The 25760-nt window shown below is 36.7% G+C and overlaps 1 protein-coding gene across 6 annotated transcripts in view; it reads left to right on the top strand.

The window, feature by feature from the left end:
• The window catches only part of MALRD1 (MAM and LDL receptor class A domain containing 1), an 846741-nt gene that overhangs the window by 674739 nt on the left and 146242 nt on the right, over nucleotides 1-25760 (top strand). For all 6 annotated transcript variants that reach the window (XM_087420773.1, XM_087420775.1, XM_087420776.1 and 3 more), the window contains one exon: nucleotides 3853-4010. In XM_087420773.1, the coding sequence (XP_087276899.1) occupies nucleotides 3853-4010 (158 nt within the window). The remainder of the gene's footprint in view (nucleotides 1-3852; nucleotides 4011-25760) is intronic.

Genomic DNA, 25760 nt, shown 5'->3' with positions numbered 1-25760 from the left:
AGAAATGTGAAAGAAAACTTGGAAGACTTTTCCATGGCTGAATTAAAACATTTTGTACAATTTTCCTCATCCAATATTTGCTAGCATACAATATATTTCATAGAACAATGAGGATAGAAGACAGTTCACTGATGCAGCGGGAAATTTTTCAAGTTGTTTCCACTACTACTCTTTTATATTGAGGAAAGTATTGCTGCAATAATTCACATTCATGTTCCTTGGTTATTTTCCTTGATGTTTGGAAGGAAGACATATAACTGTCTTTGTTCACAGACAATATGAGTAATTATGTAGAAAACCTCAATGATGCAACAAAAATCTCTTGAAACTAATAAGCAATGAGAGCGATGTTGCAGGATACAAGGGTAATATACAAAGCCAATTGCTTTATTATATACCAGCAATGAACAATTGGAATTTGAAATTAAAAACACAGTAACATTTACATTAGCGCCAAAGAAAGAGAGAAATAGGTATAAATCTAAATAAATAAGTACAAGGTCTATATGAGCAAGAATACAAAACTCTGATGAGAGAAATCAAAGATCTAAATAAATGGCAAGATATTCTGTGTATATGGACAGGAAGTCTCAATATTTTGAAGATTTCAGTTCTTCCCAGCTTGATGTCCATTGCAATTCCAATCAAAATCCGAGCATGTTATTTTATAGATATCAACAAACTGATTCTAAAGTTTATAGGGAGAGGCAAAAGACCCAGAATAGCCAATACAATATTGAAGTACAAGAACAAAGTCAAGGGATTTACAGTACCTACTTTAAGACTTACTTTATGGCTATAGTAATCAAGACAGTGTGATATTGGCAAAGCAATAGACAGACCAATGGAACAGAATAGAGAGCCCAGAAATAGAACCAGACAAATATGTTTAACTGATATTTGACAAAGAAACAAAGGCAAGTCAATGGAGAAAGGATTGTCTTTTCAACAAATGGTGCTGGAACAACTGGACAGCTATAAGCCAAAAAAAAAAAAAAAAAAATCTAGACACAGAGTTTAAACTTTTCAGGAAAGTTAACTCAGAATATATCATAAACCTAAATGTAAAATGTAAAACTATAAAACTCCTAGAAGACAAAAATAGGAGAACATTTAGGTGACTTTGGGTTTGGTGAAAAGTTTTCAGATACAACACCAAAACCATGAGTCATGAATGGGAAAAAATTGGTAAGTTGGACTTCATTAAAATTAAAAACTTCTGTCCTGCATAAAAAACTGTTAAGAAAAATAAAAGACAAGCCACAGGCTGGGAGAAAATCTTTGCAAACACATATCTGATAAAAGAATAGTGCCCAAAATATAAAAAGAACTCCTAAAACTTAATAAGAAAACAAACAACCCAATTAAAATGGACAAAAGATCAGAACAGATGACTTACCAAACAACTATACAGATGGCAAATAAGTATATGAAAAAATACTCAACATCATATGTCATCATAGAAATGCAGATTAAAAGAAAATGAGAAACCACTACATATCTATTACAATGGCAAAAATCCAAAACACTGACAACACCAAATGCTGCTGAGGATGAGGAGGAATAGGAACTCTCATATGTTGCTGGTGGGAGTGCAAAATGGTACAGCTAACTTTGGAGGACAGTTTGGCAGTTTCTTATAAAACTAAACATACTCTTACCATAAGATCCAGCAGGTGTGCTACTTGGTATGTACACAATGGAGTTGAAAACTTATGTCCACACAAAAACTTGCACACTGATGCTTATAAGAGCTTTGCTCATAATTGCTAAAGCTTAGAAGAAACCAAAATGTCCTTCATGGGTGACTAGATTAACAAACCTTGGTAGATCCATTCAAGGGAATGTTATTCAGTGATAGCAAGAAATGAGCTGTCGAGCCATGAAAAGATATGGAAGAAGCTTAAATGTATAATGCTAAGTGAAAGAAGCTCATCTAAAAAGGCTACATACTGTATGATTCCAACTATATGACATTCTGGAAAAGGCAAAGCAATGGAGACAGTAAAAAGATCAGTGGTTGCCAGAGGTTTGGGGTGGGGCGGAGGAGGGGGAGGAAAAGATGAAGAGATAGACCACAGGGGATTTAGAGCAGTGAAGCTATTCTGCATGATACTATAATGGTGGATAGAGGTCATTATACATTTGTCAGAACCCATGGAATGTACCAGGGAAAGAGTAAACTCTAATGTAAACTATGGACTTTAGTTGCATCAATATTGCCTTATTAATTGTAACAACTGTACAACACTAATGCAAGGGGTTAATAATAGGCAAATTGTGTGTGGTGTGGAGTGTGAGGGGGTGTATGAAACTCTCTGTACTGCCCTCTCAACTTCTTTTAAACTTAAAACTGCTCTAAAAAATGAAGTCTATTAATTTTTTAAAAACGGATATAAGATCAAATAATCCCTTAAAATCTCATATCTATTTAGGATCTATGAGGACTATAACCAGGATTTATTTATTTCTATCTTTATTTATCATCTGTTTGTATTTATCAATAATCCATTTATTGAAATAATGTTCTTTAGAAACATGAAAAGGCAAAAAGCCAGGCCATTACTTTGTGCGATGTGATCACCTAACTCTCTGTTGCAATTTACTCTGGCCACTTCTGTTTTCAACTCTGTCTAGTTCATGAATATTCCTTGCATTGAAGAATTAAATGCTGGAGGAGATAAAGGTAACACATATACCAATTCATTGGAGGGTACTAAATTTACCTGACAACGAGCTCTTAATAAGGAAGGCTTAAGGGCTGCCCCGGTGGCGTAGTGGTTAAGTTCGTGTGCTTTGCTTCAGCGACCCTGGATTTGCAGGTTTGGATCCCGGGCACGGACCTAATGCACCGCTCATCAAGCCATGCTGAGGGGGTGACCCATGTACAAAATAGAGGAAGATGGGCACAGATGTTAGCTCAAAGCTAATCTTTCTCAGCAAAAAGAGGAAGATTGGCAACAGATGTTAGCTCAGGTGGCAATTTTCCTCACAAAAAAAAAAAAGAAAAAAAAAGGAAGGCTTCATAAAAGAAGCTTCTGGTACTCTTGACACACAATTAATGATTTAAAAACATATATCTCAGTAACAATACTCAAATGCCACAGGAAAAAATAATATTTTTAATTAGAAAATATTTTAATAGCTTCAATTTAGAACTACAAACAAATATTTAACCTAAGAAAGTGTTTACATATATATATTTTTTTCATTCTCTCTCAATAAAAACCATGTAGGGTATAGTAGCTATAGTGAATTTTAATGATGTCTGCAGAAAAAAAATGCAATTGTGTTTAAATGGAGAGATCTTTCACATACTAATGCGGTTGAGGAGAATAGAAGTTATCTCTTGCTCAGAAAAAATAATGTGGTGACTTTCAGAATTACATTTCACTTTGCAGTTATCGCCATTCACTACTTTGTTCAATGTGGGAATCAGAGCAACTGAAAATGAGATACAATATCAATCAGCCCCAAATACCCTGCATACCTGCTCTACTCTCAGCATACAAAGTATTTTATTTACTTGAAATTGATAGATAGGTTTAAGCAAATTAGGAGAAAAGGAATACACTTTCAGAGTCAACACAAGTATTTGATCACTTTATGCACCAGTCACATACCCAGGTGAGTTGTGTGAATCACATAATCATAGTGACACTCTTTTTTCTTGGCTCAAAAGAATTAAATTTTATTGATATATGACTCACAAAAAGAAAATGAATTGTGTTTAATTGTGTGTGTGTGTGTGTTTGGGGAAAAAAGTGAAATTTTTACATGGTTTAAATACATTCTGCTTCATGTGATAAAACATTTCATTGCACTGAAAAAGTTGCATTCATCTATTTCAAGGTAGTGGCAGGCATTTCCTGTACGTCAACTCATCTGGCCCTGAAGAAGGATTCACTGCAAGAGTCACTACTTCCCAATACTTCCCAGCAAGCCTTGGAATGTGCACTGTCCGGTTCTGGTTTTACATGGTCGATCCAAGGAGTATGGGGATATTAAAGGTACAGAAGGAAAACAGCTTTGTGTTTCACTGAAATGTTCACAGCATGGGTTTAAACTTTTTTTTGTTGTTGTTAGTCACACAAAACCAATGCTGATTCCATTAATTTCTTGTTTCTTCCTGGGGCAATGGGACTTGGGCAAGCAGTGCTGTCATTCATCTTAATCTTCTTCAAGATTTATCTCATTCATCCTGCCACCTGAATTCAATTATGTTGCATGCTATTTAAAAGATTATCTAGAGATAAAAGAGTAGGGGCAGATTCTACATGTATTTTCTTCTTTTTTTTTTTTGCAAGGAAAGGTTTGCCTTGAGCTAACATCTGTTGCCAATCTTCCTCTTTTTTTTTTTTTTTTACTCCCCAAAGCCCCAGTGCATGGTTGTATATCCTAGTTGTAAGTCCTTCTAGTTCTCATGTGTGAGCCGCTGCCATAGTATGGCAACTGACAGACAGGTGGGTGTGGTTCCGTGACTGGGAAACGAACCTGGGCTGCTGAAGCAGTGAGAATGCCAAACTTTAACCACTAGGCCATCAGGGCTGGCTGTACATGTATCTTCTAACAACAACTTAGACAGGGACAACAAAGAAATGTGATGGGAGGGATAATGATAAGGAGAATTTTCTTCCCTAAAGTGAGGGCAAAGCAAATTAAAGATTTTAGGCATATATCAGCTCACTCTGAAAACAACATGCCTGTTCCATTTTTAACTAATTTAAGACAAGAATCTGCATTAAACACAAATATCTTTAAAGAAACATGTTGCTGCATTTACACTTCTCATTGTGTGAAAGATCAATGAGCTGTTCAACCTTCATGAACCAATTTTGAATTCCTGATTTCTAATTAAAAGATTGTATATCAGAACACAGCTCCTAGTGTTATTACCTTGAGGTTATACAATCACTTGTGGTCTGAATAAACACAATTAGAATTTTTTACTTTATGTCAAACATTGTCCCTTGTAAATAATAACAGCTATTATTGAGTGATTCTTATCTTTCGGGTCATGTATTATAAACTTTGTATGTGTTATCAGTTTTAATTCTCACATTCACCTGATGAGATAGTGTATTATCCCCAACTTTACAATAAAGAAACTGAGACTCAAAGCGGCTTAGTAACTTTCCCATGATGACACAATTAGCAAAAAATCTGAGTTCAGGGCTGGCCCCGTGGCTTAGCGGTTGAGTGCGCGTGCTCCGCTGCTGGCGGCCCGGGTTCGGATCCCGGGTGCACACCGACGCACCGCTTCTCCGGCTATGCTGAGGCCATGTCCCACATACAGCAACTAGAATGATGTGCAACTATGACATACAACTATCTACTGGGGCTTTGGGGGAACAAATAAATAAATAAAATTATTAAAAAAAAAAAAATCTGAGTTCAAAAATCTGATATCCCTTACCCAGCATTCTTTCTCAGGTTTTCTGCAGTTCACCAAAGAAGCCTAAGGAGAAACGTGGGGAAAGGAGAGAAGGAAAAAGGCCTTATCAATTCTGGGCATTGATAGAAAAGAGAGCTCTTATCAAGTAAAAATATAAGCATGTAAAGAAAATGGAGAATTTATACTGATTCTACATGAACATCTGTTTTCCTAAAGAAAGGCCCATAAAAACAACAGAGAAAGAGATTCATTTTTAACAGGTTGGAAACATCTGAGTAAATGAAGATCATGTGAAAATTTTGGAATCTTTTTCCTTGTTTTTACATACAACATGTGAATATTCAGTAGATTAGCCTATTGCTTACGTTAACTTTCATCCAGAGTAATTTATAACCACTGGCCTTAAAGAGATTCCACAACACATTAGTTCTACTGACATTTTTAAACACAGATTGCTACAATTGAGGAGAACACTAGTCAATGGCTATATGTTACTCATGGAAGCAAATACCAACGGAAAGGCCATCAGACCTTTCAACAGAAAGCAAGCAGATTTCAGTCACTTGTTAACAAAATGTTGCTTTCCTAATTCAAAAACAGCATCCTTATATCCTTTAGCTGTTCACCAGCAGGTCAGTCAGGGCTATAGACTGAATGTTTTGTCCCCCTAAATTTGTATGTTAGATCCTAACTAAGACAGTCACCTGCTTCAGTTACCCAGTTAAACGGCCCACTGCTTTTAGCCATGTTTCTGTAAACAGTCTTTGAAATAGAAATGTTGGCCTCAAGTCTTGATTTCTGATAGCTTGCTTTTGGTGATTACTGGTTTTTCTAACTAGAGGGCAGCAGTTGAGTGTAGCAATGCTTGTACACTCTAGGCAGCCTTCAGAGAGGTCTACTGGAAAGGCTAGTGGAGGGGAATTGGTAGTGAGCCTGATATCTGTTTTTTTAATAGAGGAATTGCCCTCTCCTACTCCAAATTGTCTTGGTAGGTTCAACTGTCACCGTGGCTTTCTTTTACTTCCTTCATAGGTAACCCAAGCAGGGCCAATCATAGTCAGCCAGCATTTGATGCAGATTATGGGAGGATTTCTCTTTCCTCTGTATTACAAGTCATTAAGAATGTAAACTAGATTTGGGGCTTTTGGAGGCCATCTTTCCTAACAAGGGGAGAGAGATTGTCTGAGAGAGAAGCTGACACACCGAGGGACTCAGAACTAAAGAAAGAGGAAGAAACAAAATGGGGCCTGCTCTGTCTAAATCCTCGATCCTACTTTGCCTGAGCCAGTAAAATTCTCCTTTTGTTAATTGCTACTGAAAAAGTCCTAATTTTTATAGAAACCCAGAAGAAACTGTTTTCGTCATGTATCCTATGTCACTGATGGATCACAGTAAATGGGACAAGTCTCACTTTCTCAACTATTGCCCTGGAAAATCTTGAATTATTTCCAGACTGAAAACTTTCCTGAGTGTGCAATATTTTTATATGTAAATGAACTAATGAAGTGGAAACCCATTCTCCCTACCTGTTAAATGGAGGCTTTCCAGTTACATGCTATTCTTTCACCTTTTTTCTTTCTTATAATTTCTAATTTGGGTATAACAGTGCCATATTTTACTACATCTTTAGGGCAGGAGTTTTCAACTGATGTATTGCATTTTAAAGAATTGTCAGTAGTTATGGCATGGGCAAGTTTGGTAGACAGACCACTTTTTAGAAGGGGTCTGAGAACTCACATTTGTGCAAGTATTTTCTAAAGTAACTGACACCAAAAGTCCAACTAATATTATCTGGATTTGTGATGAGGAAGAACCTGTTATTTTTTTATATTAAAAAGATATTTTAAAAGAATAAAATAAAGGAGCCAGCCAGGTGGTATAGTGGTTAAGTGCACGCACTCCCTGTGGTGGCCCGGGGTTTGGATCGGGCACGCACCGAGGCACCACTTGTCAAGCCACGCTGTGGCGGCGTCCCATATAAAGTGGAGGAAGATGGGCACGGATATTAGCCCAGGGCCAGTCTTCCTCAGCAAAAAGAGGAGGATTGGCAGATGTTAGCTCAAGGCTGATCTTCCTCACACACACAAAAAAATAAAGTGAAATAAGTCACAGAGAGAAGGTCACATACTGTATGATCTCTCTCATAAGTAGAAGATAAAAACAACAACAAATGCATAGAAACAGAGATTGGATTGGTGGTTACCAGAGGGGAGGCGGAAGGGTTACCAGAGGAGGGTGAAAGGGATGATTAGGCACATGTGTGTGGTAATGGATTGTAATTAGTATTTGAGTGGTGAACATGATGTAATCTAGAGAGAAATCAAAATATAATGATGTACACCTGAAATTTATATAATGTTATAAACTAATGTTACCTCAATAAAAATTAAAATAAAATAAAAAAAAGAATAAAATAAATGATAACATCCACTGGTGGTATGGGTGTGAAGAAATAGATATTCATTACTATTGACATGCAATTATGAAGAACATTTTGGCAATTAAAAGCTTTATAATGTTTATATTATTTACCAAAACATTCTACATCTAAAAATATATTATAAGAAAATAAAGATAGATGTGCACAATGTTTTATTTATAAGGTTTTCATCTCGTTATTGTTTATAATAGTAAATATTTGAAACTAGCTGAATGCCAAATATTAGGAATTGGTGAAATATAGTACATTCACTCTTACAATGAAACACTATGGAAAAATTAATTCTGTGAGTGAATAATTAGTGATAGAGAAGTGTTTATGATTCATTAATAACAGAAGTAGATATTAAGAAATATGTATTAAAATATTTATGCCATTTAAAATATATATCTAATTTTGAATGTATTAATATGTGTGTATCTATATCTATTTCTTTATATAGGTATCTATATCTGTATGTGTGTGTATGTGTATACATATACGTGTATGTGTATATATATATCTATGAGAGAAAAGACATATATGGAAGAATACACATTAACATGGTTAGATTCATTATCTCTAGATGGTAAAATGAAAAGATTTTTTTCATTACTTTTTACTCTTATTTATTTTATAATTTTTCTATATTCAACATGTATTACCTTTCTAATAAGAAAAATATGTATTTCTAAAGGGTCTTCATATTTGAACAGACTGAGAGGCACTGCTCTAAGATGTGCCATAAACAGATGACTTCTCAAGTTAATAAATAGCAAATATAGTTCTGGAACACATGGGAGATTATAATTATGCTAATCTGAAACTATTTCTTACACTGATTACGTAAATCCTTTAGAAAGGATATGGCAAAGAAAATACCTAAGGTGAAGTTTCATAGTAGAGGGTCTAGGAGGCAATAAAAACAGCAAGGCATTCCGAAGAGATTTCAGATTATAGACTGTGGTAGTGTGCTTCCTTGTCAGCGCAAATTTTATGAAATTGTATGAAGGGCTATGCATTCCCTGCCCCTGTGCTCTGTTCTGTATCCCAGAGAACTACACTTCCCAGGCGCCTTTGCTCTCTGCCTTCCTGGATAGGTTTAGCCAATGGAAGGCACCGGCCAAAGACCTGAGGACAGGAAGAGGAGGCAAACCTTCCTCCTCCTCTCTCTCTGTCTTTTTGGGCTGAGCTTCTAACTGCATCTCATCTATGACTCAGTTTCCCCCAGATAAACCCTGCCTCCACCAAGTTCGCCTGCCAAACTCTATCTTCCAGCAACTCGGCTTCCGTGACTACCTCCCTTTCATCTTCTAGTTGAGGGGTGAAAACAGCTTCCTGCGCTTACTCATCTATGGGATGCCTCACTGTTTCCTTGGTGATTTCTCATCTCTTCCATAAACTTTGTAACCAATTCCCTATATTAAAGTTCCTCTGTCTGAAATATGTTAGAGTAGTTTATACTTTCTAACTTGGCCCTGTCTAATGTAAGTGCCCACCCCCCAAAAAACACAAATCTTTTGAAGATATTAACTTGTAAAACAATAAAAAATTTTAAGTGAATACCAGTGAGTTTAAATTCGTCCCCCTTACATTAACCGATGAAAAACTTACCCTCTAGTTGGAGAAGATAGAAAACAAATTTAAAAAAACCACAAATATGAAAATTTCAATTTATGATACAATACTCTGGAGCAAATAAAACAATTTTCTGTGATAAATACTCACTCATGGTCTGCTGAGAGAATTATTTTATATTGAATGGTAAAGAATTCTCTCTGAGAAAGATGATGTTTGTATTTAGATTTAAAAAACAAGAAGGAGCCAGCCTTGTGAATATCTGGAGTAAGAATGTTCTAGGCAGAGGGAACAAGCTAATGAAAAAGCTCGAAGGTGGAATGTGTTTGAAGGCCAGTGTAGCTGGAACAAAACAAGCGAGAGAGGGAGAAATCAGATAGGCAGGAGCCAGGACATGTAGGGCCTTGTAGAGAGAGTAAGGAGATTAGATTTTATTCTAAGAACAATGGGAAGTCATTGATGAGGGTCTTAGTCAGCTTAGGCTGCTATGACAAATTACTGTGGACTGGGTGGCTTAAACAACAGAAATTAATTTCTCACAGTTCTGGAGGCTGAGGAGATCAAGATCAAAGTACTGGCCAATTTGGTTTCTGGTGTGGACCCTGTTCCTGGTTTGTAGATGGCTGTGTTCTCGTTGTGTGCTCAGCTGGCAGAGAGAGAGAGATCATCTCTCTTGTATCTCTTCTTATAAGGACGCTAATCCCCTTGATGGGTGCTCCAGCCTCGTGACCTAATTACCTCCCAAAGGCCCCAACTCCAAAAACCAAAACACTGGAGATTAGGGCTTTAACATGTGAATTTGAGGGGAACAAATTCAGTCCATAACAGAGAGTATTAAATTGTGGAATAATATAACCTCATTGGAAAATTTAAAAGATCTGTCTGGCTGCTATATGGAAAAGGAATGGTGGCTAGGAGGAAGCCAGAAGTGGAGGTGAAACAGGCAGATGATTTCCAGGAGTCCAGAACAGAGAGGATGTGGCTTGATTTAAAGTGGAGTATAAGGATAAACTGGAAAACAATTTCTACAAATAATGAACAAGACTTAGATATTCACTGGCGTATTAAGATTATTTTCCAAATAAAGCACGCTTTAATATTATTAGTATATTAATGAAGGGCATCATGTAAAGCTAAAGCAGTGAAAGAAGCCTTGTACACTTGGGGAGATCAAAGTGAAATTCAACTATGAATTTCCTATTATTTTTTAGGATAAAAGCCAAACAGATTTATCCCAGCCTGCAAAGTTGGCAAAGTATCCTGTATAAGAAGGCAAATGTTTTATAGGAGCTGGGAAGCCTAATAGTAAATGAATAATACTCATAATAGTAAATGATAATATTCAGAATAATAAAATGTTCATACAGGCATCAGTATCCTTTGATTCAAAGGCTCAGGAAATTACAGAGCAGTACTAATACGTAACATTATTTTCTAGATCAGTTTCTTTCTGTCTTTCAATTACCTATCTACATATAAAATTAAAAGCACTCCTTAAAATGGTCCTGGTCACTTTTTGATCCACATTGCCAAAAGACCTCCAATTGAACCAGATTAATTTGCCATGAGATTGTTTAGTTCTGGTGGTTCAGATTCCTAGCTTCCGGCTTGTTCCATTATTTAATGCTAACTCAGGTGAGTTATTTAATGTCCATGAAAAGAGGTCAAGTTTAGCACAGAACAAGATAATTTCTCTAGAAATGACTTTGTCTTTAGTGCTGTTGAGTGGATTCCAACTCCTGGTGACTCTGTGTCCAGCAGAGCAGAACCCTGCCCGGTCTTTTTGAGCCGTCTTCTCACTTCTGGCACTGTATCAGGCAATGCTCCACTGCTATTCACAGGGTTTTCATGGCCAATTTTTCGGAAGTGGGTGGCCAGATCTTTCTTCCTAGTCTGTCTTAGTCTGGAAGCTCCACTGAAACCTGTCCACGGGTGTCATGGGTCACCTGTCCATGGGTGACCCTGCTGGTATTTGAAATCCTGGTGGCAGAGCTGTCAGCATCCCAGCAACATGCAGCCACCATGGTATGACACTGACAGACGGGCGGTGGGGTTCCCTGAGCTGGAAAGGAACCCAGGCCTCATCCGTGAGAGCACCGAATCTTAACCACTAGACTGCCAGGGCTGGCTAAAAGTGACTAATAACCTTTTATTACTCCAGACTCATTTTTTAAAGACATAAAAAGGAAGTGAATAGGTAGCTTTTATAATTAATGCTTTTCATAACATTTTTTTTTGTAATTTATAGAAATTTCTAATTGCTTGGAAAAAAATGAGCAACTTTCTAAAAATTCGTTCAGTGATAACAGACAAATTAACATACCTAAATGGGCTTCTGGAAGCCTATTGTTCGTATTTCAGAACAATTAGACTACCATGTTGAAATAGTCTCTATCTTAGAGTTAGGAGTTTTTAGACCTAAATAATTTCTGCTAAAACCTATGGAATTTAGCATGTCAATGTTCCATTCAGGAAGTCATTGTTGTTGTGACACAGTGCTTGCGAGTTTTGTTTTGTTTTGTTTTAGTGTGATATTTAGGAAGATAGTAAGAGCAGAGAAAAAAACCTGAGAATTGGATCAGATGGTTACTATACGCCATACACTGTTTGGAGTCTTTTTCATATATTGATAGACGTAATCCTCACACCATCCAATGAAGCAAGCACTGACATTATCTACGTTCTAAGAGATGGGGAAAATGAGATAGAGAAAGCTTCAGGAACTTGTTCAAGGTCATAGAGCTAGGAGGTGGCAGGCCTGGGTGTCCCCACATCTGCTGGCTCTAGTCTATAGTTTTAACTTACTGTGCTTTCCTGCCCTCAGAAATAGATGGTTATTTTAATGGCACATTTTATTTTTATATTTTTATTATTCAAAATTCTCTTTTACTTTTTACCAATAGTTATTTGAAATCTAGTTCTTTAAAAGGTATTCTGCAAGTGTTCTGTGTGTTGTTGTTTTCATATAAATTTGGTTTGAATTGCAAATTTTACAAACAACAAAAATGGCATAATGGTTATTTAAGTAGGTCAGGTGTGTTCTCAAATGTATAGCGTGTGTGAGATGGTGCGGAGGATGCTATAGGTATTTGTTTTACCTATAATTGCCTATGTAACATAGCATTTAATCCTTTTGTTCTGTGACTTCTAATGATTAACTTTTGAACGAGCAGTCCAAGGATAAGAGCCACCGAGACTGCATCCTCTTTACCACACTGATTGAGGCCTCCTCTGATCAGTTTTGGAATCCTCTCGAGTTTGTCATTAGACTTACAGCTGTCCTGTTAGAAGAGTCGGACCTTTCGGGGCTGATGCAAGAGGAAATTCTATTTATTCCCTGTGATGCCCCCAGACCCTGAGCTTCAGAATAAGAAGTTTGGCAGAGAATGAAAAGAGCCTCACCCCAATTCAGCCTTGTTTCTTAAATGCGGAATGACCGTGGACCCTCTGGGGCATGGGGCAGATGGCACACTGCATCAGCAATGGTTGGGTACTTTGAGAGGCCCTAGAAAGGACATTTGATACCCCAATCAGCAACTACCCTCACCACCCACGTATAATCATATGATAATGATGAATAATTGAATCATGAAACAATGAAGTATGGTACATAAACAGTTCCCAGTAATAGAGATTTTAGAGTTATATTCACTTAATCAAGGCACTAGGTTACCATGTAGTGCAGTGAAGTAATAACTTACAAAATGATAACCTCTGTTAATGAGTTGCCCAAAAGGCTCTAGTTATTACCATGAGATGTTACCACCTAGACGAGGACCTGGCCCATTCCGTAGTTATCACTTGTGCAGCAGAAATTCTTACAGGCATATGTTGAGTAAAAAGAGAAATGAGGAAAAAATGTTAACTTTCAAAAGGGAAAAAATATTCAAAAAACTTTAATATATACTTATATTTACAAAAATATATTTTCAAAAATTAAATACCTACTAGTTTGTATAGCATATCCTCAAGGCAATGTACACATCAGATTATTTTATTTTATTATTTCTCTTTATTATTAATGCTTAATTTAAAAATGACCTTTTATGATATTATGTTATTATGAAAGTTGTTGAGAAGCACTATCGGTATTCCATCTATAATTTTATTCTTTTTTAGACGCACATTTTAACTGATGTTCCAGACTAACCGGGTCTCTTTCATTCCTGTTTATGCTGAAATTTATGGTCATTGTTTTCACAAGTGGCGGCACACTGCTTATCAATGGCAGCTTTGGAAAATAACACTAGATTGTGTTTAACAGAGGAAATAATAATATATGCAAATATCCGCTGCATAAAATGTAGAGAGATATGTGTAGGAGCTGTGTGGAGCATACTTAGCAAATTTCTGCCCTCTACTCAGACTTGCAAAGACCTAGTTTATACTCTAAAATTGAGCATTTCATACTATTTTAAGCAGAAATATGGAAAGCAATGTACTGTGGCTGCAGTTCTCAGCGTGTCACACACACCGGTGCATCGTAATCATTTATAAGATGTGACACAAGTAATATGCGGTAACAATAGTTAAAATGAACCAACATATGTTTTAGTGATTTCCTCCCTTTTTGAGAATAGATTCAAGATCCTCCTTGTATAACCTCAGTGTCCCGCATTTTAATCTGATAGGTCCTATTGAATAGAAGAGAAAGGTAAGGTTGTGTCTGGCGTGCCAGGCATTTTGCTAGGTGGTTTGCATGACGCCCAGGACCCCGCACCTGGCTACACCTTGGAGAGTGTGTCAAACACACAAACATCATCTATCACATAGTAAGAATCACAGGCTTATGTTAAAAGCTTAGCAAAGGTGGGTGTGTAGAACTTGACAGCAAAGAGATATTTTGATAGTGCAGGTAGAAAAAACTATGCTGAGATGTGCTGTGTACCTTCTATTACAGACAATAGAAAAATAAACCATAGAATGGCAAAAATACTGCTATAAGTTGCTATTAAATTACAAATTAGGCAGGATGGGAAGGCACTACATGAAATGCAAAGGTTGACACTCAAGAGAAGGAGCTAATCTAATTTGACCTTCAAAATAGACTTTCCCTTTAGAATGTAATAAAAGCAGAAAAAGAAAAGTGACCTCAAGGTGAAGAGTTATACTGCTAAAAATTAAAATCAAGTCACAGTTTTAAGACAGCGATGTGGGAATTTGCAGAAGAAGGTATTTCTTACACCTGCCTACAAGCGGACTAGGTGCAAAGTCACCTTGAGAAAGAACCAAAAATCAGCTTTGCTTAGAAGTCTGGGTCCCAAGCTGAATATGACTTCTCAAAAAAAAAAAAAAAAATTAACAAATTAGTTAAAGCAACTTTTCTTTTACATTTTTATTTCATGAAATCTGTCAATCTCTATTTTCCTTATAGATTCCGGCTTTAATGCTTAGTTAGGAAGCTCTTTCCTGTCATAAAATAGCAAAATATTCTTATTTGTTTTAGTTATTATATAATTTTAATTTCTAGATTTAACTAATTAATCCACTTATAATTCATTTTGCGTATGTATGGTGAGAGGTTAGAAACTCATGATTTTTTTCCAAATAGCAAGCCAGTTCTTCCAACACCATTGATTCAGCACTGTGCCCTCCCTCTGTTGATTTGACATGCTTTCATTATCACACTTAAATTCATATATGCATTTGAAAATTTTCTACATATGTGTGAAAGAATGATTGCTTCTCAGTTGGATACAAAGATAGATAGATGCATAGAGAGATGATAGAAACACAGAGATAAATCATAATCCTCTACACCCTTTCTCACTGTTATCTACTTAATTTGTCAATTTAGGAAAAAGGTGTTTTCAATTCCTCCAAGATAATTATAAAAGTCTCAGTTTGTCTTTTTGTTTTTATCAGTCTCAGTCTTATCCTGAATATTAAGGATGTAATATCCTTAATATTTCAAAGCCACATTGTTGAATGCATAAAGATTCAAGACGGTTATATCTGCTTGGGGAATTATAACTTTTATCAATATTAAATATCCCTCTTTATACTTTCCATGAAATCTTATCTGTTAATAATATGGACGTTCTTACCATTTTTGAAATACTTTCATTAGTGGCTTACCCGTCCCTTTAAGTATTCCATGATACTTGGCGTTAATTATGTCAGTTATAAACAGCATATGGCTGGATTATTTTTTTCCCGTAATTTGAGCTTCTGTTTTTTATAAATCGATTCAGTCCTTTCACATGTGTTGTGGTTACTGTTTCATCATAATATAGATCTATTTTTGTGTGTTTTCTATTTGTCTTTTTTCCTGTTTCATTATTTTCCCCTTCACCTCTGTCTTTAGTTGGGTGGATTGGATATCCTTTGTTCTTGCTTATTCCCAGTATTTGTAAATTTTAATTGCTGTGTCTCTTTTTCTAAAGTGAACACTTAATTTTTAGTAAATCCATTTAAAATGTTTATCCATTATCGTTGAAAATTAATTGCATACTTCTAACCTACCCACCCCTCAAATAAAAGAAGACCTTTGGCAAGATTTTGTTGACTTGGCTCATCCTCTCAAACAACTCTATGACTTATTAAAATTGGCTGGAACATTAGAATTGGGATGTAAATAATTCATCTACTTTCTTGGCAGTCATATTCTAAAAATGCCTTAAATTTCACTGGTATATAATTATCAAGTAAAGTTACATGTTTTACAGTTATCTCTGCTCACTACTCTTTATTAATTCGTATACAGTCTGCTACATTAGATCCTTTTTGTTTGATATGTGTATTAGTTTGCTCAGGCTGCCATAACAAAATACCACAGACTGGGTAGCTTAAACAACAGAAATTTATTTTTTCACAGTTCTGGAGGCTAGTGGTCCAAAATCAAGGTGCTGGCAGGTTTGATTTCTTCTGAGTCCTCTCTCCTTGGCTTGCAGATGGCTTCCTTCTCACCATGTCCTTATGTGGTCTTTCCTCTGGGTGTGCACATCCCTGGTACGTCTTCCTATGTTCAAATTTCTTCTTCTTATGAGGACACCAGCAAGATTGGATTAGGCTCCACCATAATGGCCTCATTTTAATTTAGTCACCTCTTTAAAGGCCCCATCCCCAAATACAGTCACATTTTAAAGTACTGGGGTTTAGTGTTCAACATATGAACTTTGAGGGCGGGGGGCACATTCAGCCTGTAACAACATGTTTTGCTCATATACATTTCAGAAATACTGCATAAGTGCTAAGCTATTTGAGTTCCCGACTGACTGAAAAAAACATCACGTACCCATATTGGAAAGATAGTTTGATTAGGTATGAACTTCTAGGTTCAAAATTATTTTTCCTTAAATAATTGAAGGCATTGTTACATTGTATACTAACATCCATTATCTATCGGCCTTGTAGAAGACAGATGTCTGTCTGATCATTTCTCCTTCAGGATTTTTATGTATCCTACTTTTCTCTCTGGAAGTGGGTAAAATATTCTTTTTATCTCTGGAGTTCATAAGTTCCTCTGGAAATTTGATGGGCCCTCATCATTTTTCACCTCAGGGAGATTTTCATCTGTAATTTGTTGATTATCTCCTTCTTAAAAACCTATTAGACACACGTGGAAACTTCTGGATCTATCTTTGTTTGATATTCCCTAACATATATTCTCCAAGTTCTCATCTCTTGGTCCTCTGGCACTATGGATGGCTTGGTTCAGTTTTCCAGTTCACTTCTTGGAATTCAATCTGTATCGATTCTGCTGTTCAGTTCACCTCTGGGAGTTTTATTTCAGCAATCATGTTAATTTCCAAGAACGCTGAAAGCTTCTTTTTCATGTTAGCCTGTTCTATTTGATAGATATGATGGACTCCCCAGTCTCTCAAGGAAATTAATTGTATTTCTTTCCTTATTTTCCCATTTATTCTATTAGCAATATTCCTCGTGGTGTTCAGTATTCTGTTCAATTTAATGTCCCTCTTTTAGAATTTTCCTCAACCATCTGGTTATTTATGATTGGTTTTCCATTCATATATGTGGATGATTCTAGATTGAATATATTACTATATGTATTTTATTATTGCCTCTGACCAAGTAAGAAATTTCATTCTCTTAACAGTGAATATGATTCTGATTCAAGGTCTCTGGTTTTATGGTGCTCTAGTGTAAAGGAGGAGCTGTGTTTTCTAGTGGACTTACATTTCTGATGTACTGGTAACTTGTTTATCTGTTGAATGAGGTACAAGGGACACCACCTCACCTCTTTGGTCTCAGTGCCCACTCGTGGACACTCCTGTGTCAGATCTCCCACTTCAGCAATGTTGAGTCACTCTGTGTGTTCTAGGTATGAATGCTAGAATCAGCAACTCCTAACACAAGTGACCAACTTGGCCTTTTTGGAGTTCTTTGATGAATTACTAGCTGGTGACACTTGCATAGCTCCTTCTTTATGTTCTCCATCTCTGAGTTATTCCGGAATTCTGCTGGTAACAGTCACTTTTTTTGTTGGTCTTTTCTTTCACCTGTAGGTGTTTGCAAGTTCCTCAGTTTTGTTTATGTATTTTCATCAAACAGTTTCCATTTGGTTATAAACTTCCAGAAAGTCCTTACTATTTTTGTATGTTGGTAGCTGTGTTCCTGATTTTCCAGTTTTTCTGTGAATTTATTTCACTATTTTTCCTGTCTTTGCAGTGGAACATTCTTGAGGAGAATAGGTAAACTTGTGTTTTCAGTAAGCCATCAGAACCAGAAACCATTTTTCCAAATATTTACAATTTTGTAGAACACACTGAAAGAAAAGTGAATCAACTCCTGGTTCCATTTTTTTTTTTTTTCTATTTGCTGTTTTACAGTCTAAATTTTCCTCCCCTTTGAGGGAAGGTGTTTTGTAGGCATTTTGAAGGTGATCTGTACAGTGTATTTGTTAGGAGAAAAAACTAACAGGCTAACGTTGAATGCTACACAGGTCGTTCTGCTATTAAGACGCATTTGGTTGGCACTTTATTTCTGATTACTCCTAAATAGTCTGTCTCTTTCAAAGAATATGAGGTTATTAATGTTGTAGAGCTAAATACAAATCAGCCATTTCAATTTCCACAAGCATAGTAGCTGTGATTTGTCTCAGTTCTGCCTCCTCTGGTACAGCCAATGATGTTTATCAAAGACCAGCGATGTTCAGGAAAGGCAATTTGACTGGAAAACAGGAAACCTGTGTCCCAGACCCAGCTTTTGAAGTGACTAGTGACTGAAAACTTACAAAGTTTTTAAAGCTCTCTGGTTCTCATTCTCCTTATTTACAAGGACCCTAGCAATGCTTTTGTAAAAAGTCTGAAAAACCTGAAATTACACCCTGAAATAGTTATTTAAATCCCACAAGAGTGTCAGATCCTCATGATGAAATGGCCCAGTTATTCTCATTAACATGACTCATCCTATTGACTCTTTTCTCAGAATAGGTGGTATATGATATGAGATAGCAAACACGTGAATAATAGTAAAAACGAAATGTACTTAGTGTTGATACTTACTTTATATGCATTATTTTCATTTAAATCTAATAACAGACCTATCAGGTAGGAATTAATATGTCTTCCATTTAACAGAGGAGAAATTGAAGTTTAAAGAGATTAAATAATTTAGCCTAAGACATCCAATTAGTATTGGCAGAGCTAGAATTGGAATCCGGGTCCTAGCCCCTGACCAGAACACTGTTCAGCCTTCTTATTGCTAGGTAGATTAGACACCGAAGGAAAGTTTTATGTTAAATATGATAGAGATGACCAGAAATGCCTCCCTCTACCACAAATAATCAGCAGCCAACTTTGGACAGTCCTGTACAGTTTGTACTTTGGTTTCATGTGAACTCACTTAATTTGCTTCAAGGTGTTAGAGAGTAAACTGGGATTCTCTATCTCCCATCTCAAATGAGAAAGGCAAAGAAAAAAGAGTGGTCTGTTTCTTCCAACTTTAAAGACAGAGCTGAAATGTAGATTGTTCTTCAATTCAAATTCTGATTGTTCTAAGCATTTTTTTTAAATGATCACCCATTCCTCTACTTACCTATGGTGAAGTCCTTATTTTAAGACACTATAGCTTATTTATAACTCAGTGACATCCAAACCCAGTGTGGTGATGTTTTCGTGTGAATTATTTGTAAACATAGTTATTAGAGCATTACTAGCTCTCATGGCAGGACGTGAATAATGCCGATAAGTAGATAAATTTCTTTTTCAAATAAAGTGATGAATTTGCCAAAGTAGAAATTGCACAGTGAGAAGAATGAGATTCTACTTCTGCTGCCATCATTGGCTGGCGAGTCACTTGATCTCTAGTCCCCTATGAAGTTTTCGACTAGAAAATTTCCAAGATCCTTTCAAACCCTAAAGTTCTTAATCTTTAACTTTTCCCTTCTTTAGCAAATGACCACCAATTATGTACCTGGCAGTGTTCTAGGCATACACGAGCAAACAAAACAGACCAACTCCCTGCCCTGACAGAATTTATGTTACAATGGGGAAACAGACAGTAAACAGGAAAGGTGATGAATAAGTTGGGTAGTCTTTTTAAAGACTATGTAACAAAGTAGAGCAGAGTAAGAGGATTGGTAGAGCTGGGTGTGGTCAGGGGGGCCCGCCTTAAGAATGTAAGCTTTGAGCCAACACTTGAAGGAGGTGAGGTTGTGAGCCATGGGGGCCAGGATGGGAGAACATTTCAGGCAGAGAGAAATAACAGTGCAAAGCCCCAAATTGGAAGTGTCCTTGGTGTTCAGGAGGATTGGAAAGGGAGCTTTGTGGCTAGAGCACAGGGAGTGAAAGAATAGTAAGACATGAAAGAAAGGGGGAGAGGAGAGAAATCCTAAAGAAACTTTTTTTTTTTTTGTGAGGAAGATCATCTCTGAGCTAACATCCGTGCTAATCCTCCTCTTGCTGAGGAAGACCAGCTCTGAGCTAACATCTATTGCCAATCCTCCTCCTTTTTTTTCCCCAAAGCCCCAATAGACAGCTGTATGTCATAGTTGCACATCCTTCTAGCTGCTGTATGTGGGACGACGCCTCAGCATGGCCGGAGAAGCGGTGCGTCTGTGCGCACCCGGGATCCGAACCAGGGGCCACCAGTAGCGGACCGCGTGCACTTAACCGCTAAGCCACAGAGCCAGCCCCTAAAGAAACTTTTATACCACTGTGAGGACATTCTTATTACCTGTGTTGTGGAGCCCAGTTCTAGAAAATTGCTGTTACCAACTTATTTCTTAAGTGCCTAATTTGATAGCTTAATGTACCTGGTACTTTTGTAATTCTTGCCTCTGATCAGGCAAAGATGCTTGGTCTCTTAAGAGGGGTTGGAGAAAATACTTGACATTGGCAAAGTTAGAGATGGTGTGCCACTTGACTTTCTTAAATGTCCAAATTAGAAATAGAAAGTGTGATGGAAAGAAGGAAGGGAGGAAAGGGAGAGTGAGTAAATGTGTTTAGAGGACCAAGCGACCATTTGAATAATTATTTTAACTGGCATTGAAATGAATGAGACATTTGTGTTTTTCCAGTGAAATAGGCAATTGAGTGAATCAAAGCAATAAGGAAAATTTCATACTAGCTCCATCATTCTGTTCTGTGTGTATTTGGGGTTTTCTTAAATAAATTTTTTTAGATTAATAGACTTTATTTTTTTGAACAGTTAGGTTTACAGAAAAATTGAGCAGAATGCACAGACAGTTCCCATATATCCCCTCATATCCACCCTCCAAGTTTCCAGTGTTATTAACATCTTGCATTACTGTGGTACGTTTGTTACAACTGGTGAGCCGATATTAACGTTTTATTATTAACTAGTCCATAGTTTACATTAGGGTTCACTCTTTGTGTTGTACATTCCATGAGTTTTCTCAAATGTATAATGACACGGATCCACAGTATCATATAGAATAGCTTCACTGCCCTAAAAATCCCTTTTGCTCAACCTATTCGTCTGTCCCTACCTTCCCCATACGCCTGGCAACCACTGATCATTTTTAGTGTGTTTACAATTTAGCCTTTTCCAGAAACTCATATGGTTAGAATCACACTTGAAATGTTATTTATTGCACCATGTTGGAGTGGTGGGTAGGGTGGGGGCCTGCCGTGGACACAGGGGTCCTGCCGAGCGGTGCCCCACCCAGGTGCCTGACCAGATTCCCCCCAGAGCTGCTGCTGTACCCCCACCACCCAGGCCCCTATCTCCCCAGGCAGCATCCAAGAGCCTTGACCCCCTGCCCCCTCACCCCCAGACCAACCATTCCCTAGCCCCAGAAATACCACCTGCAAAAGATTCCAGCCTGCTGATGAGGGACAGGAAAGAGTGAGGAGAGGGGGCTCTACGAAAACTGAGGCCCCTGTCAGCCTTGCTCATCCCCCAGGTCCCCAGGGCAGAGCCTGATCTGAGGCCCAGACACAGCAGCTAAGGCTGAGCTTGGGCCTCTTACCCATTTGGCTTTGTTTCCTTGTCCCACTGTCTGTCTGGACCACTCCTGTGTCTGTTGTTCTATTCCTGGGAAGCTCATCACTATAAGCCATAGCATCTTCTCAGTCTGTCCCATACTATTATCCATTAATTGATCTCTTATTTAAAATAAAAAGGGAAACCTAAGGTCACCTTGATTTTCTCGTATGTTATCTTCTAGAAGTTTCATAGCTTGGCCATAGATTGGCTTCTTTCACTTAGAAATATACACGTAAATTCCCTCATGTCTTTTTGTGGCTTGATAGCTCATTTTTCTTTTATCATTGAATAAGATTCCATTGTATGGATGTACCAAAATTTGTTTATCCATTCACCCATTGAAGAAACTCTTGATTGCTTCCAAGTTTTGAGAGTTATAAATAAAGCTACTATAAACATTCATGTGCAGGTTTTTGTGTAGATATAAGTTTTTGACTCCTTTGGGTAAATACCAAGGAGCACAACTGCCGGATCATATGGTAAGAGTATGTTTAGTTTTGTGAGAAACTGCAAAATTGTCTTCTAAAGTGACTGTACTGGTTTGCATTCCCACCAGCAACAATAAAGAGGTCCTATGGCTCCTCGGGGGCATTTGGTGTTCTCAGTGATTTGGATTTCAGCCATTCCAATAGGTGTTTTAATTTGCATTTTCCTGATAACATATGATGTTGAGCATCATATCCTATGCTTATTTGCCGTCTATATTGCTTCTTTGGTGAGGTATCTTTTCAGATCTTTTGCCCCTTGTTTAATTGGGTCATTTGCTTTCTTATTTTTGAGTTTTAAAAGTTCTTTGTGTATTTTGGATACCAGTCCTTTATCAGATAAGTGTTTTAAAATATTTTCTCCAGTCTCTGAGTTCTTTTTATTGTCATAACAGTGTCTTTTACAGAGCAGAAGTTTTTAATTTCAGTGAAGCCCAACTTACCAATTTTTGCATTCATGGTTCATGATTGTGGTTTTGTATCTAAAAAGTCATCGCAAAATCCAAGGTCACCTAGATTCTCTCCTATGTTGTCTTCTACAAGTTTTATAGTTTTGAAGTTAACATTTAGGTCTATGAACCATTTTGAGTTAATTTTGGTGAAACATGGAAGCTCTGTGTCTAGAATCTTATTTTGCATGTAGATCTAGTTGTTCCAGTACCATTTGTTGAAAAGACTAACCTTCCTTATTGAATTGCCTATGTTCCTTTATCAAAGATCAGTTGACTATGTCTATGTGGGTCTATTTTCAGGCTCTCTATTCAGTTCTGTTGATCAATTTGTCTATTCTTTCACCAATAGTGCACTGTCTCGATTACTGTAGTTTTATATAATGTCTTGCAGTCACATAGTGTCAGTCCTCTGACTTTGTTCTTCTCCTTCAATACTGTGTTGTCTATTTTGGGTCTTTTGTCTTTCCTTATACACTTTAGAATGATTTTGTCAATAGACTTGAAATAACTTGCTGACATTTTGACTGGGATTGAACTGAACCCATACATCAAGTTGGGAAGAACTTACACCTTGAGCACATTGAGTCTTCCTCATGGAATATCATCCATTTATTTAGATCTTTGATTTTTTTTTTATTGATGTTTTAATGGTTTCTAACATTGTGAAATTTTGGGTTGTACATTTTTGTTTGTCCATCACCGTATATATGACTCCCTTCACCCCTTGTGCCCACCCCCCACCCCCACTGCCCCTGGTAACCACGGTCCAGTTTTCTCTGTCCATGTGTTGGTTTATATTCCACATATGAGTGAGATCATACAGTGTTTGTCTTTCTCTTTCTGGCTTATTTCACTTAACATAATACGCTCCAGGCCTATCCATGTTGTTGCAAATGGGACGATTTTGTCTTTTTTTATGGCTGAGTAGTATTCCATTTAGATCTTTGATTTTTTCCATCAGTTTTGTAGTGTTGTTCATATAGATCATGTAATTTTTGGTTATATTTATACAAATATATTTCTCTTTTGGTGCTAATATAAATAGTTTTGTGTTTTTAATTTGAAGTCCAATTGTTCATTGCTGGAATATAAGAAAATAGTTGACTTTTGTGTATTAACTTTTGTTCCTGCAACCTCTCTATAAATCACTTATTAGCTTCAGGAGGTTTTTTCTTTGTTGATTCTTTGGGATTTTCTACATAAACAGTCATTTCACTTGCAAACAAAGGCATTTTTATTTCTTCACAATCAGTATACTTCTAATTTCCTTTTCTTCTCTTATTGCACTAGCTAGGACTGCCAGCACAATATTGAATAGAAGCAGTGAGAACAGACACCTTGCTTGTTCCTGATCTTGTCAAGAAAGTATCTAGTTTCTCATCATTAAGAATGAGGATAGCTATAGCATCTTTGTAGATGTTCTTTATCAAGTTGAGGAAGTTGGCTTCCTATTCCTAATTTCCTAAGAGTTGTTATCATGAAAGGATGTTGGATTTCATTATAAACTTTTTCTGCATCTATCAATATAATTACATGAAGTTTCCGCTATATCTTGCTGATATGATTGATTACATTAATCTGATTTTCCAATGTTTGCCAACCTAGCATACCTGGAATAAATCCCACCTGGTGGTTGTGTATAACTTTTATACATTGTTGGATTCAATTTGCTAATATTTCGTTGAGAGTTTTTTTATCTATGTTCACGTGAGATATTGGTCTGTAGTTATCCTTTCTAGTAATATCTTTGTGTGGTTTTGATATTGGGGTAAAGCTGGCCTTATAGAATGAATTTGGAAATGTTCCCTTTGCTTCAGTTTTCTGAATATAATTGTAGGGAATTGGTATAATTTCTTCCTTAAATGTGTGGTAGAATTCACCAGTGAACCCATTTGGGCCTGGGGGTTCTTTCTGTTTTGGAAAGTCATTAATAATTGATACAATTTCATTAATACATATAGGCTATTCAGTTTATCTATTTCTACTTGAGTGCATCTTGGTAGATGTACCTTTCCAGGAATTGGTCAGTTTCATCTAGATTATCAAATTTATGGGCATAGAGTTGTTAATAATAATCCTTTATTATCCTTTCAGGGGATCACTAGTGATGGCTCCTCTTTCATTTCTGATGTTTATATTTGTGGTGTCTCTCTTTTTTTCCTTAGATAACCTGGCTAGAGGTTTAGCAATTTTGTTGCTCTTTTCAAAGAACCAGCTTAGATTATTGATTTTTAGATCTTTCTTACGTTCTATTATATGCATTTAATTCTATAAAATTTCCCTCTAAGCACTACTTCGTTGCATCCCACAGATTTTGATTAGTTGTATTTTTTTTTTCATCTAGTTTGAAATACTTCTAATTTTTCTCATGACTTCTTATTTAACCCATGTTTTATTAAGAAGTATGTTGTATAATCTCAAAGTATTTTGGAGTTTTCCAGCAATATTCTTGTTATTGACTTCCAGTTAAATTCTATTATGATCTGAGAGCATACGTTATATGATTTCTATTCTTTTAAATTTACTACAGTGTATTTTATGGCCCAGAATGTCGTCAGTCTTGGTGAGTGTTCGCTGTGACTTTGAGAAGAATGTGTATTCTGCTGTGGCTGGATGAAGTATTCTATAAATGTAAATTAGATCTAGTTGATTTATGCTGTTCAGTTCAACTATGACCTTACTGATTTGCTGCCTCCTGATCTGTCAATTACTGATAGAAGGATTTTCATGTCTCCAACTATAAGAGTGGATTCATCTATTTCTCCTTGTAGTTCTACCAGTTTTTGCCTCAAGTATTTGATGTTCTGTTGTTAGGTGCTTACACATTCAGGATTGCTGTGCCTTCTTAGAGAATTGACCACTTTCTCATTGTGTAATACCCTCTTTATCCCTGATAATTTTCCTTTCTCTGAAATCTGCTTTGTCCAAAATTAGTATATCTTTCCCAGCTTTCTTTCCGTTAATGTTAGCATTGTATATATTTCTCCAGCTCTTTACTTTTAATCCATCTGTGCCTT

The sequence above is a fragment of the Ceratotherium simum genome, chromosome 32 (genome assembly GCF_057802395.1).
Source record: "Ceratotherium simum simum isolate JZ-2026a chromosome 32, ASM5780239v1, whole genome shotgun sequence".
Taxonomy (NCBI): domain Eukaryota; kingdom Metazoa; phylum Chordata; class Mammalia; order Perissodactyla; family Rhinocerotidae; genus Ceratotherium; species Ceratotherium simum.
This window is presented reverse-complemented; position numbering and strand designations above follow the sequence as displayed.